The 14,541-nt window shown below is 39.2% G+C and overlaps 1 protein-coding gene across 1 annotated transcript in view; it reads right to left on the bottom strand.

Annotated features, from left to right (window-relative positions):
- LGR5 (leucine rich repeat containing G protein-coupled receptor 5) overlaps positions 1-14,541 on the bottom strand; it is a 149,670-nt gene that overhangs the window by 74,082 nt on the left and 61,047 nt on the right. The window contains exon 2 of the mRNA XM_033221267.1: positions 7,443-7,514. Within this exon, the coding sequence (XP_033077158.1) occupies positions 7,443-7,514 (72 nt within the window). The remainder of the gene's footprint in view (positions 1-7,442; positions 7,515-14,541) is intronic.

The following is a 14,541-nucleotide window of genomic DNA, read 5'->3' on the forward strand; positions in this document are numbered from 1 at the left end:
CAATGAGCTGACATTGTGCCACTGCACTGCAGCCTGGGTGACAGAGTGAGACTCCGTCTAAAAAACAAACAAATAAAACAAACAAAAAACGAGTTACCCAAATGAGACAATGAGAACCCGAACTAGGTGGTGACAAAATTGACTGAACAAACAGGAAAGACAAGGTGGAATTATGAGCTTTAAGATTTGAAAATTGGCTGAATATAGGAGGTAGGAGAAGAAAATGACAGCAAATGACTGACAGGGCAGGCACAAGTCTGGATAATAAGAATGCTGGTGGCAAGCAGGCAAGGTAGGAGAAAATGCTTGTGGGAGGCTGGGCAGGTGACACATAATTGAACTTTGTTCTGCACATGTTGAGTTTTGAAGTATTGGAAGATACTTGGTGGAGGTGTCACTTAAGTAGTTGGGGATTTTCAAAATGTGGTAGCTAAACCAGCAGTATTGACATCACCTGGAAGTGGCTTATAAATGCAAATTCTTGACTTTCTCCTCCCAATCCCCAGCCTGCTGAAGAAATTCTGTGGTGGGGCCCAGAGATGTGTGGTTTTACAAGCACTACAGGTGATCCTGATGTCACTAGATTTCAAGAGTCACTAGCCTAGAGTAGTGGTCCTCAAGCTTTACCATGCATCAGAATCACCTGGAGAGCTTGTTAAAGGCAGTTTTCTGAGTTTAATCCCCAGAGTTCCTGATTTACCAAGTTGGGGTGGGGGCACATGAATTTGTATTTCTCAAAAGCAAGTTCATATAAAGAGCAAGTTTAGATAAAGAATAAATAACAAGGTGGTGCCAGTGCACCACTGTCCAGGGACAATATGTTGAGAACCATTGGCCTAGCAATCAAAGGCAAAAGAGATCTGGTCTGGAAACATAGCTTTGGAGGTCATCTATATATGGAAAGTCATGAGTTTCTTGCCCAGACACCTATTGTAGCCTCCTACTGGGTCCTTTGGCTTCCATAATTCCCCAATCTATTTTGCATGCAGAAATCAGAAAAATCTTTTAGGTTCATAAATCCTATTGGTTTACTAGCTGCACATAATCCTCCAATGGCTTCCCGTTGCTCTTATTTGAATTCCATACATGGCTTAACTGGCCCTCCACGATCTGGTCTTTTCCTTCCTCTCCAACTGCATCCACATCACTTCCCTCTCTCTTACTCTGCTCCAGCCATACTGATTTTTTTACAGATCCGCAAACACATCACGTTCTTCCCACCTAAGGCCTCTGCTCACACTGTTCTCCTGCTTGAAACACTGTATCGCAGCTCTAGAGTTCCAATCCCTCCTTCACCTTCTCATCTCAGTTTAGACACCACCTTCTTAGAGAGGGCTTCCCTCCTTCTCACCCCTTGTTATTTGTTCCCTATCTATACCATGTTTGTGTTATTCACTGCTCTTGTCACAATTAGCATATATCATATGCAGTTGTGTCCTTGCTTATTATTTGTCTCCTCCACTCAGTTGACAACTTCCTGAGGGCAGGGGCTTGCTGAATGAATGAATGAAACAAACACAGCAAGTCCTATTTGCTCTTATGTTCTTGGTAGCTTCATAAATGTGTGTTGAATGGAGGAAGTATAGAGAAAGGAGACAATAAAGTTAAGTGGAAAAATATGAGGGATGTCTACATTTTATAGGGTGTGGGGGAGAATGGAATGCTAAGGAGAAAAAGGAGGCAGAGAGGTAGGGCACTTTCAAAACAGTGGCCTAATTGTCATAACAAAAGATATACACCACAAACATATATATATATATACAGTGACAGATATCGAAATGTCTATATCTAGCTGGATGTATAGCCATTTGGAAGACTACCCATACAAAATAAGTGCCATGAAATAACACTTGAGTTTCAAGGAGGCAGTGTTTATAATCAATGGTCAGATCTATGAAGACAGGAGACGATCACTGTGAGAAGGCCAAGGGCCTGAAGATTATTCATGGGCATGAGGGTGTTTTTATTTTATGATCACAACTCAATATGTGGATTATAGTTTACCAAAGTTCTTTGATCATTGTTTCATTTGATTCTCAGTAAAAAAAAACCTCAAAAGACAGGCAGGACAGCTATACAGACGCTATTTTCAGTAACATGCTGGGGAAGTAGAAGTAACAAGCCTAGATTATGCTTTCAGAAAGTTTAGTGATCTCTCATTACAAATTTCATCTGTAATAATAGATATCTACTATTTATGTAGAGATTCTTCATGTCCAACCATAATATGAGCAAACAGTTCCAGGGAACAATAGTAACTTAAAAACAGACCTCCCTAGAGCTTCTCATGTTTCTTTTCTAAATCGAGTATTTGATTCCAATAGCACTAGAATCTGGGAAGATTTTTTTAAATGCTACTTGGAAATAAAGGCTTTTAACTTGGACAATTTTAAATGGTAACAATTCGTTCCCCCCTCCTTATTTAGTCAGACTGCCAAGCTAAGTTTAATGTAACTTGTAGATGCCAGCAATAGTCACCATCTGCTATTAGCTCCTAACATCTCTACCACACTCTGATGGATCAAATGTAGGATCTTTTATTTGTCCACATAGCAAGCGTTAACGGAAGTACCTAGAACTGAGTAAATAGGAGGAGAGATACTGTTGGAAGGAAATACAATGATTTCTCAGATTATTAAAATAGTAAAGAACTATCTGCAATCGTTGCCTATATCCATTAAAGCTCAGAATTGGAAACAGTTTTTCAAGTCCAGGATCCCTGAGATTCCTGCAAAATCAGGCTCATGAAATAAGAACATAGGGGGTTAAAATCTTTTGGAAGGTGTTTTCATTTTCCTAATACAACTCTATATACAGAATATAGTTTACCAACATTCTTTCATCATCCTTTCATTTGATTCTTGGAAACACCTTAAAAGGCAGGCAGCACCATTCTCTTCCGAGGCTTAGTGAGCATTAAGTGGATTATCAGCTAGTAAGTGGCAGAGCCAGGATGGGAATCCTGGGCTTTTGGATCTAGATTCTGTGCTCTTCTTTCTATGCAGTACAGCTTCCCTAATTTAGATCTGCTTTTCTTTCTTTCTTTTTTTGCAAAAGAAAAAGACTCCCCTTCTCTATGCACAGGCACATTGCCACTAGAATCACAACTGGCCTGTGCATATCTGGTCACCTTGTAGAGTCACAAAAACAAAACAAAACAAAGCAAAACAAAACTAAACTAAACAAATACAAAATAAGACTGAAATGTGTCAAAAACTTGCAGCATAGGTAACAAGTGTTCTAGACTGTCAGGAAGGAGAGAGGAAGACAATTTTCCATGATAGCTGTTCTTCTTAAATACTTTCTGTAACTCGTCATTCAATCAAGAGTTATGATGCTTTTTTTTTTTTTTTTTTTGAGACTGAGTCTCACTTTATCACCAGGCTGGAGTGCAGTGGCACCATCTTGGCTCACTGCAAACTCTGTCTCCTGGGTTCAAGCAATTCTACTGCCTCAGCCTCCTGAGTAGCTGGAACTACAGGTGTGCGCCACAACGCCCAGCTAATTTTTGTATTTTTAGTAGAGATGGGGTTTCACCATATTGGCCAGGATGGTCTCGATCTCTTGACCTCGTGATCCACCCGCCTCGGTCTCCCAAAGTGCTGGGATTACAGGTGTGAGCCACTGCACCCGGCTGAGTTACGTGCATTTTTAAACATTAAGTCAGTGGATACCTCTAGCACTTTATTGATTCTTACAGGATTTTGAACTGTGACACCTTTGTTAAGGCTTAGCCATGGATGAGAGGTGAACCATGGCATGGCTATCTACACAGTTTATAATATAGTTAAAGAAATTAAATGAGGGAAATGATGTATCAGGTAATTAGAGCTAAGGGGAAGAGTGGTAATGTCACTTTATTAATAGTGATTTCTTTTTATTTTTTATTTTTTCAGACAGAGTCTTGCTCTGACGCCAGACTGGAGTGCAACGGCCCAACCTTGGCTCACTGCAAGCTCGGCCTCCTGGGTTCAAGCGATTCCCCTGCCTCAGCCTCCTGAGTAGCTGGGACTACAGGTGCCTGCCACTACACCCAGCTAATTTTTTTTTTTTTTTTGTATTTTAGTAGAGGTGGGTTTCACCACGTTGGCCAGGATGGTCTCAATCTCCTGACCTTGTGATCTGCCCGCCTCGGCCTCCCAAAGTGCTGGGACTACAGGCGTGAACCACCACGCCCGGTTGATAGTGATTTTTAAAGACTGAGTTTTATGGTGGGGGGTTTCTTAATATTATTGATAGTATCAGCGGCAGTTTCATATTTAATGAATAAAGAGATAAAGCACAAAAATGAGCTGAATAAGCTGAATGAAAGACTTAACATTTTCATACAGTGTCCTAATTATCATAACACACACACACACACACACACACAGAGAAAGAGAGACAGAGAGTTAACATCTCTATCTAGCTGTATGGGTGGTTGTTTATTAGTTCAAGTAAAATATATGCTATATAAACATGGTGCTTAAGTATATGTACTTACATGTACAAACTACGATCTAAGACTCTTTTGGACCTATTGAACAATGCTAGATTGGTGAAATTCTACACCTGAAAGTTCTGATGATACTTTTTTCATAGATAGTATATAATAGTCATAGATTACTAACCTGAATATCCAATCTCTTCCTTCTGGGAACACAGCTCTTTATTGCTTTCTTTCTCATTCCCAGACACATGCACAGACACGTATATACACACTGATCATTACACAACTCAGTTTATAGAGCATTTAAAAGTGTTCCACTATGCAAACTACTGTGAAATCACAGTGCTAGGTGCTACTGGAGAAAAGAAAAGCACAAATAAACCATGCACAATTCCAAACCTCCCTCCACTTTCCAAGCATGGCTTTGAAAGTCATGTTGAATCTTAGCTTTGACCTAGGTTTGAATCTTAGCTCTGATACATACCAACTCCATTATGTTGGGCAAGTTCCTTATTTTCTCTGTATATAAGTTTTCTTATCTGTTAAATGGGAATAATAATATGTACCTTTATGGGGTTATAATTCGCTGAAATGATGTGTGTAAAGCACTTTCAACAGTGATTGGCACAGAGTAAGCTATTATTGTTGTTATTACACTTATATTATTATTTTTGAAGATCATATAGCCTAAAAGAGAATATAGACTTAAGCATATGTCTACCAGAAACAATCAACAGCATAATAAAAACGTTCTGTTAAAGGATTTTTTGTTTTAAACAAAAAAATCATAGAACCTCCCCAAACCCCTAAATTTAGCTTTGGGAACAAAGGAATAAACCAAGAAGTGTTGATCATTTTTCCAGGTTTCGTAAATACTAACTTCTTTTGCCACTAAATGAATAATGATGTCTTTAAGACATCAGTTAGGTGCAGCACAGAATTATATATGGAAAAGCAGTCTTGATTTTAAATTCAGCAAGTCAGCCGGCTTAGCAGAAAGAATTCCAGAACAGAATGAGGCAATGGAATGAATAGTCTTTAAAGGGTCTCGTTTATTTCTGAAATTCTGTGATTCTATGGTCAAGATACTTGATGAAGTTTCCAGAGAGATAAAAATAAGACAATGCAGAAAAGTATTAGTAGTAGCATTTTCAAATGGTAGTTCTCTCCCCAAACACCATTGCTTTTTTTGTGATTTTTTTTCAACTATCTTTGTAAAAACTGGCCTTGGAACAGAATTAATATTCACCTCATGAAGAAAGAGGAGTTATTTTGAATGAGTTGGGTCACTGAAAGAGGAAATCTATTAAACAAAGTCCTTGGGGAAGTGAATTATTTATTGATTCAGCTTGTGGTCTAAAGTTGAGGTGTGTGTTGGGGGAGAAGGGAAGCATTTTGCCATAGGATATTATAAGGGAATTAAAGGGAAAAGGATAGGAAGGGCATACCTTAGAAATATGGTGGGTAAGCAGGGCTAACTATTGTATATTAATTGTGACAGTATAGGGAGAACAAGGCAGATATAATTTTTTAAAATTCTGATGTTTGGAAATTATTTAAAATAATGTTTAAAAGTGTTGACTAATGTCAATGAAAATCTGTTATTTTTTTCTTAGGCAGTTAACATGTATAAGAAACTCCTTTTACATATTTTGCTTTCTCATTAGTTCATTCATTAAAAATTTACAGATTATTTATTATGTACCAGCCATGACTAAGACAGACATTGTTCCAGCTCCCATGAAGGTTAAATCCTAGCGATGGCAATGTCCTGAGACAAAAGAGAAGGCAGGGGGAAAAAAAAAAAAAGGCCTAGGACCTAGAGTGAAAATCCATTCCCTGAATGATAAAAACTTGCTGTACAATCTAGAAATCTAAGATTCCCTACCATAACCCTTGATATCAATTTGATCACATGCAACTGATTTCAGTAGTAAAACAATAGCATTTCATAAAACATAATGCCGTCAAAAATAAATATAGATAAAACTCCAGAGGGGAGAAATTTCAATATGTTATCCTCCTATTCTCTTGAGAAAATGATTAATGTAGTATAATTTGGTTATGATGAAACCTTCTTTCCACCTCCCATGGTAGATTCTGGGGTGCATTAATAATTTAGATTACCCCCCAAATTAGACTCTGACTTCAGGATTTATAAAGAAAATATTTTCAGAAGAGGTCGTTACCTAAACAATTCCTTTAATCAACAGTCAGAGGACTGACTCAACTGATGATGCCAAACGTTCTTCACCAGGGCTGTGATGGGATATCACCTCCTTATCCCCATCATTCAAAAGCGTAAAAGGATCAAGTGAATTTTTAAATGCAGATTTTTGATTTACACAGTTCTTTTTCATCTTGAGAAAAGTGGTTACTAGACTTAATCAAAATTCCTCTGTGCATCATTAACTAATTTTAGCTTCCTCCTTTTTTAGTTTTTATTTTTAGTGTTTGGAAGAGCCCAGTTTTAAATCTTCTGTGGATTTCACATTTTTCTACTGAAGCCTTGGGGGAAGCTAAATTTAAAAGTAGGGAAATAGTAATTAAAAGTGATTAGGACAAGAAGTTTTGGTGCTATACAAATGTGGACTCAATTCTCCCTGTCACAAGCCGAACCAAGCAGGAGTTTTTGGTTTTGATTATAGCTTTACTTGCGATTTTAATAAACATGAACCAGTATTCAAACTTTTAATATCCTGCTGCTTAACTATTTCCAAAGAGCTATCCAGTTCTTTTAAACAGGCTTTGTTTTAAAATTTTAATTTGTTTGGCTCAGTCTCACCTTAGAAAGTTGTAGCCTTATGGTAAACTCTTTTATAAGTTGATTTCCAGAATCATAAGCAATTCTATTTTTGCCCCCTCCCAACTAAGTGTTTCCTCATGTTCCGAAACTGTTGGTGCTGACAGGTTTTCTGCCTTGTTTTATCTGGTTCCCACAGTAAGTATGAGAGACAAACACAAGAATGTGCCCAGTGTTGACTGGATGCATCAAGACTACAGTGATACTTACAACTCCTCCAGGAACCGGAGGCTGGGCAGGGGATTCGGGAGCAGCTGACTGATGTTGTTCATACTGAGGTCTCTGGAGGGGAAAACAGACAGCGTGTGAGGAGCAGCGAATGCCACCACAAGGAAATCCAGCTGTTCAATTCACACATTTCCAAACAATATAGTAAAATGAACTCATTCCTCTGCTTGACAAATGAATCGCTATTCTACATCTTAAATATATTCCTTTTCTCTAACATTCCCGGCAACATCATGGGCTCTCTATCAAATTAGAGACCGTAGGAGGAACTTACATGGAATTCAAAATGATTTAGGCCATTCATGGGCATGGTTGTTATTCTTTATGTTTAAAATTATGTGAGTGGACAGCAAAGGAAACAGACATAACTCAACTCTAGACATAACTTTGTGTCTTGCTTTAAATTGTGTGACAAAGAGAAATGTCTTCATCGTGCAACTCTAGAAGTCCTGTCTCTCTGGGACTTTAAGCACCTTGTAAAAACAAATGCTTTGATTCAAAGAAACTTAAAAACAACAACAACAACAAAACAAGACAAAAAGCCTATTCCCTCCTTCTAACATGTTCCTTTTGCAGGTTCTCAGATTGCATTAAATAAGTGAAATGAACCATAAAACGAGGGTGTAAGGTGATCCCGCTCTGTAGCACACTTCCTGCTGGGCCTGCACAGTAGTTCCTGGCACAGGAAACAGCAAGCCACTTTAGGCAGAACTCAATCAATTTTTGTTTTAAACGAAACTCTGTGTAATTATATTTTATTCTCCCCCCCATCTCTTTACTGTCTCTTATATAACCCCACAGCATCATGGGTATATGCCCTCTGTATCTCAGAGGCCAAAAGACTGACAGCTGGACAGATTCTAATCAAGACCAACTCAGATTTTATGTAGTCAGCTAAGGGTCACTTAAGAAATGACTTGTTGCACGAACCTGAAGATTCAGAACTTATGGCATTGTATTCTCAGACCAGGCCTGCATTAAAATTTATCTTGAGAAAAGATAATGAAGTTCTTTTCAACCTGAATTATTGCTTTTATTAAAGTGGACACATGCATTGCACCTAATCAGCTGATTCCATTTGCAACATTTTGGTTCCTTTATCAAATATTGACTTTACATCAATGACGCTAAGAATTGAAGAATCATTCACTCTTTGCCTTTAAAAAGTCACAATAATGTGCAAAGAAGATAAAATATTTTATTAATTGTTTCAGAGTATGGTACCACCCCGAAATTGCTATTAATTTTATTATCTGTTAGTAAATAATAAATAATGAAGCCAAGTAAATGCTATGTTCTTAAGCTAAAACTAGACAATGCCATAAGTATAGACTATACATTTTTGCATTGTCCATATTCAGAAGTCTGGATTTTTCTGGCATTGTCTAGATAAATAAGTCAAGTAATTGATAAACAATTTCATTTTTTTCCCAAATATTCCTGTGAAATAGCACAGTCATTAAGTTCACTGAACAGCCATGTTTTAAACTGATCAATGCAGTTTCTGGATTCCTCACATTGATTATAGAATCTCTGCAAATACTTGATATTTCTCAGGAATATTCACTTTTTAAAATTTGATATCCTACTGATTTCCTAAAAGGATCAAGGTGGTTTGATTTGGGGCCATGTCTATTGGTAACACAGATCAAACCAGTCTTGACATCAAGACATATGGTGTGGAGAGCATAGATTTTCTCTCATATTTTTCTGTGTGATGTGCAAATCACTTCAGAACAAACATTGATCTTGTCTATCTGCAGAAAGCTCTAAATAGAACATGGTCATTTACATATTAAGGTGATTCATAAGCACTCCACATTATTTTTGATATTTGTTACCCTATTTCAAGTACTTGGAAGTGAGGCTTATGTAAGCATTCACCCTCTGGTACCCACCTGAACACTTCTTATGGCGGAGGAGACTAGGGCAGCAGAGAAAGTGCAGGCAAGCCTGAGAAGAGCGTCTTGGGTGGGAACCTAGACTTTCCCATTCACTAGCTGCATAATCTTGGGAAAACCAACCTCATTATGCAGACTTCCTTATTTTTAAACAAGGGTGTCTCTATATTAATAGCTTGAAACCCTATGATTAGCCATTTCCAATCAGAAGGGAGTGACTTAATTCTTTTCTCAAAAAAGAAAGTACTTGGCTGGGCATAGTGGCTCATGCGTATAATCCCAGCACTTTGGGAGGCTGAGGCAGGTGGATCACCCGAGGTCAGGAGTTTGAGACCAGCCTGGCTAACATGGTGAGACCACATCTCTACTAAAAATACAAAAATTAGCTGGGCATGGTGGTGGGCACCTGTAATCCTAAGCTACTTGGGAGGCTGAGGCAAGAGAATCACTTGAACCCAGGAGGCAGAGTGAGTTGCAGTGAGCTGAGATTGTATCATTGCACTCCAGCCTGGGCAGCAAGAGCCAAACTCCGAAACTCCATCTCCAACCAACCCCTTACCACCTGTTTTCTAATACAGGCTGTTTTCTTTTAAAAAGCCTCTAGCAGTTTATACAAACTTGTAGCATAAAATAACCTTTTCTTTTTTCTTTTTTTTTTTTTTTTTGAGACGGAGTCTTGCTCTGTCGCCCACGCTGGAGTGCAGTGGCCGGATCTCAGCTCACTGCGAGCTCCGCCTTCCAGGTTCACGCCATTCTCCTGCCTCAGCCTCCCAAGTAGCTGGGACTACAGGCACCCGCCACCTCGCCCGGCTAGTTTTTTGTATTATTTTTTTAAGTAGAGACGGGGTTTCACCATGTTAGCCAGGATGGTCTCGATCTCCTGACCTTGTGATCTGCCCGTCTCGGCCTCCCAAAGTGCTGGGATTACAAGCTTGAGCCACCGCGCCCGGCCGAAAATAACTTTTAATAGCCATGATCTAAGACCAAATGAAATGGGCCTCTAAAATAAAATTCAAAATGAGCAAGGTAAAAATTAATTTGCCTGCATTTGCTTTTTTCCCTTCTGTGTGCACGTTTGCATTGATGTTAAAATGCAATTATGATTCTCCAGCTTAGTGTATTCCAAACTATCCATGGTGAAAGATGAAATATTTAAAATTTCTAATTTGCTGTGGATTTACACTATTATAAACTATAATAAAAATTGATTACTAAAAAGATAAGATAAAAATACAAAGATATACAAAATACAAGGCTCAATATTTTATTATGTGATTTAACAGAAATAGTTAAATAACTACAAAAGTTTCCAGACTTTACTCTGAAATTCTTATCTGTTGTGGATCAGTAAAAACAGCGGTGGCCTGGGGTGGGTCCTTCTCTTTGGCAAGCGATGCTGCTCTTGCCTTCATATCAAGAATGGTGAGGCTTAAATTACTTTTAGCCTGCTCATCTTTGACTTACAATGATAGAATCAGAGAATGTTTGGCTGCTAGAGAGGACTGAAACTCACCAGGTGAGAATGCTTATTATAGATGAGGAAAATGAGGCTCAGTGACGTGAGGTGGCCTCTAAGTTTCAGTGCAATATTTAGGGGGAAAGCCCAGGCCTAGAATCTAGGTCTAGGCCTTAGGGTTTTTTGTTTTGTTTTCCTTTTGCTTTCTTTATTTTTGTGTACCACCTTTCTAATTTTTGCAAAATATCTTCATTCTGATCCTCAGATTATTTTTAAACTGTTCCTTTTATTTTTCTATAGCATTTGGTCTTTTTGACTCCTGGTACACATATAACCTTAGCAGAAAATGAGAGGTCTTAAAATAATTTCCAAGCCTGTGCATTATTTACTCTTTAAGTTATTATTTTAAAATGCTCTGTTTTTTTAAAACCACATCTTGCCCATGATTCAGTTTCATAAAAATCAATGAAGCCACATAATGAATTTCTTGATGTTTTGTCAAGATGTAGAAATTAATTTTGAAGAAGTGGTCACTATGTAAAAGGATTTTGTAAGAAATGGATGATTGATTTCCACTGTGACAAGATGGTCAAATAAGTTAAACCATTCTGCTCTGTCTCTGATCCACCTCTTATCTATGCTATACTACTGATCACATCTAGAAATCTAGAATAGACATTGCAAATTCCATGAAAGCAGTTGTTATATATAGGAACCACCCCAGGAGCTTTAAAAAATGTTGATGTCTGGACTGGCACAGTGGCTCACACCTGTAATCCCAGCACTTTGGGAGGCTGAGGTGGGAGGATTGCTTAAGGCCAAGAGTTTGAGACCAGCCTGGGCAATATAGGGAGACCTTGTCTCTACAAAAAAAAAAAAAAAAGAAAAAAGAAAAAAAAAATAAGCTAGATGTGGTGGTGTGTTCCTGTAGTCCCAGCTACTTAGGAGGCTGAGGTGGGAGGATCACCTGAGCCTGGGAGGTTGAGGCTGCAGTGAGCCATGATCCCACCACTGTATTTCAGTCTGGGCAACAGAGTGAGCCTCTGTCTTAAAAAATGCTGATGTCTAGGTTCTATCCCCAGAATTTTGGAGTTAATTGATCCACTGTGGGCACTGGAGTTTTTAAAAGCTTTTCAGGTGATTGGAATGCTCAGCCAGGACTGAAAACAACTGCCTGGAGTAACCCTAAATTTTCAGGCCAGTTCTCTGACCTCTGCAACTCACTTGAAATTGAGGAAGCTTATGATGATGAAAGGTACTGTTTCTTATGAGTTCCTATGGGTTCCTCCCAGCAGACAGTATCTTTCCCTTAAAAATGTTTTTGTTACTTGCAGCTCTATTTCTTTTTCATTTGACAGATGTTAATTGAGCATAATGTTGTCAGGTTTTATTCTAGGAACACAGTGGAGAATATATCTGAGTCATCTTTAACTTTTCCCTTTCCCACCATCCTACGTCCATAAGCCCCTGGTGTTAATTGCACTACAGAGTTCGCTTCTGGATCTGGCCCCTCTTCTTTCTTCTTGGCTGCCTTTGGTTAGGCCAAAGGCAATACTGCTGAAAACTGTTCTGCTCTCCATGTTTACTGTGTCTCCTCATTCTGGGTCATCTTCTACACCATGGCCAGAGCAGTCACCCTGAGAAGTCTGTCTGCTCATCACTCTACACAGAGCCACTGCTAGCCAAAAAGAAATGCAGCCCCTCAGGTAGATGAATTAAAAGAGGACTCCCTCTCCTGAGGGGTTGAAGAATTAAAGAAAATATCCTCTTCCTCCTGGGGTAACAGCTACAGAGCAAGCAGGGTGAATGGCTTGGCAAGCAGAGCTCAGCCTAGAGTTTAGACCCCATGAAGGAGTCTCTGTGCAGGATACAACCTGTCCAGCCGTAGCCATACAGCACAGTGCTATCTGAGAACTTCTGCTGGCTGCTGCCTCTGGGAGGAAATGATGCCCAAACTCCATAGGCTCTTCACAATCTGGCTTAATGTGGGTTTCCATCTTGATCTCATGCCACTTTCCTCCATGCAATGTGTGATCTAGTTACATGGAAATTCTTACCGTTTCCCTTTGCATGTGTCTTTACACATGTGGTTCTCTTCCCTGGAATGCATTGTCCTCTCCAAATCCAAATTACCACTCCCCCATGTCTCTTCCAAGGCCATTCAAGATCTAGTTCAACAGACCCTTGTCATTCTCACACAACCTCTTATCTTTCCATCTTTGTTGTTCTCTATTTCAACCTCCAGTCCTTTGATACTTCCTGTATCAAAACTCAGCCCCAAAACCTAGGCTGTTGATCTCCTGGATCACCATGTCACCAACACTCTCAACTCCCTAACCCCTGTCTTTTGTTTTACTTTCCTGGAAAAACACCACAATTCCTTTATCTTCTCTGTTATTATCCCAGGATACTGAGTGCTACCAGAAAAAAAAAAAAACAAAAACAAACGAACTCATAAATGTGCAGATCGGTGACTACTATACATTCACGGTCTTTGTGTGTTGGTAACACCAGTGCCCAATTCTGTGCTTTGCTGTTGCTCAGCTTTACTCCCATGGGGACTGCTGCCTTGAACCTCTTCATCAATGACCACCCCCATCATGCTTATGGGGCACCTGTCCTCTTACTTCATGGAAATAACTGGGATTCTTTGGACCACCAAGGATATTCTTTGTCCCCTGCTTACCACACCTATACCTTCCTCCTTAGTAGCCTTCCTTATGGATCCCTTCCCCTTTAGCATACTACAGCGCATTACTGTGTGCTATGGACTGAATGTTTGTGTTCCCCCAAATTCATATGCTAAACCCTGAATCCCTAAGGTGGTGATATTCAGAGATGGTGCCTTTGGGAGGTAATTAGGTGATGAAAGGGGAGCTCCCGTGATGAGATTAGTGTCCTCATAAGAGACAGGAGAGAGCTCCGCTGTCTGCCATTTAAGGATACAATGTGCGTAAAGCAGACATACTAACCACTACACTATGGAACCATGTTAAGGATACAGTGTGAAGTTAGCCAACTGAAAACTGAGGGAGCTGACCCCCAGAGGACACTGGATCTGCTGGCACCTTGATCTTGGACTTCCTAGCCTCTAGAACTGTGAGATATACGTTTTTGTTGTTTAAACCACCCAGTTTATGCTAATTTGTTGTAGCAGCCTGGACAAATGGCTATACTGCCTCTAAGAGCATGAGGTATAGAACTGTTCTGAAATAAAATGCTCTTGGGAGCAAACTCTCTGTGAGTTTTGCTCACCTTTCACAATGTTTGTTTTTGCTTGTAATTAAGTTTCCCTCTTCAGTTGATCCTATTTGTTTTCTTTCCTAGGGATTCCTCAAAGATTCTCATTCATTGAAAGGTGCCCTTCTACCCCCATGCCGAAGTGCCACTAACTGCTGCTTCTCCTCCTCTTTTTCCTTCTGCTCCCCGCTTCTTTTCTCCTTCTTCTCATTCTTATTCTAAAGTATCTTTCCTATCATTTCTATGGATTTGTTGTGAGGGAGACGACTAAAGTAGATACTTTGTTCATCATCTTAAAATTCAGCCATAGTTGAGATTTGGTATTTGAATCAGTGAATAAGGAAGCCCTTTCTTATAGTGTTACTATTTTAAAAAATTAAGGAAACAAACAAAAAAAAATCGATGCTCTTTCTTTAATCTCACCACAGTGGAAGACAAATATTTACTTCTTTGGCAGCACAGTGTAATTCCTATTTCTTCTAAG

The sequence above is a fragment of the Trachypithecus francoisi genome, unplaced genomic scaffold (assembly GCF_009764315.1).
Source record: "Trachypithecus francoisi isolate TF-2019V2 unplaced genomic scaffold, Tfra_2.0 Lachesis_group11, whole genome shotgun sequence".
Classification (NCBI taxonomy): domain Eukaryota; kingdom Metazoa; phylum Chordata; class Mammalia; order Primates; family Cercopithecidae; genus Trachypithecus; species Trachypithecus francoisi.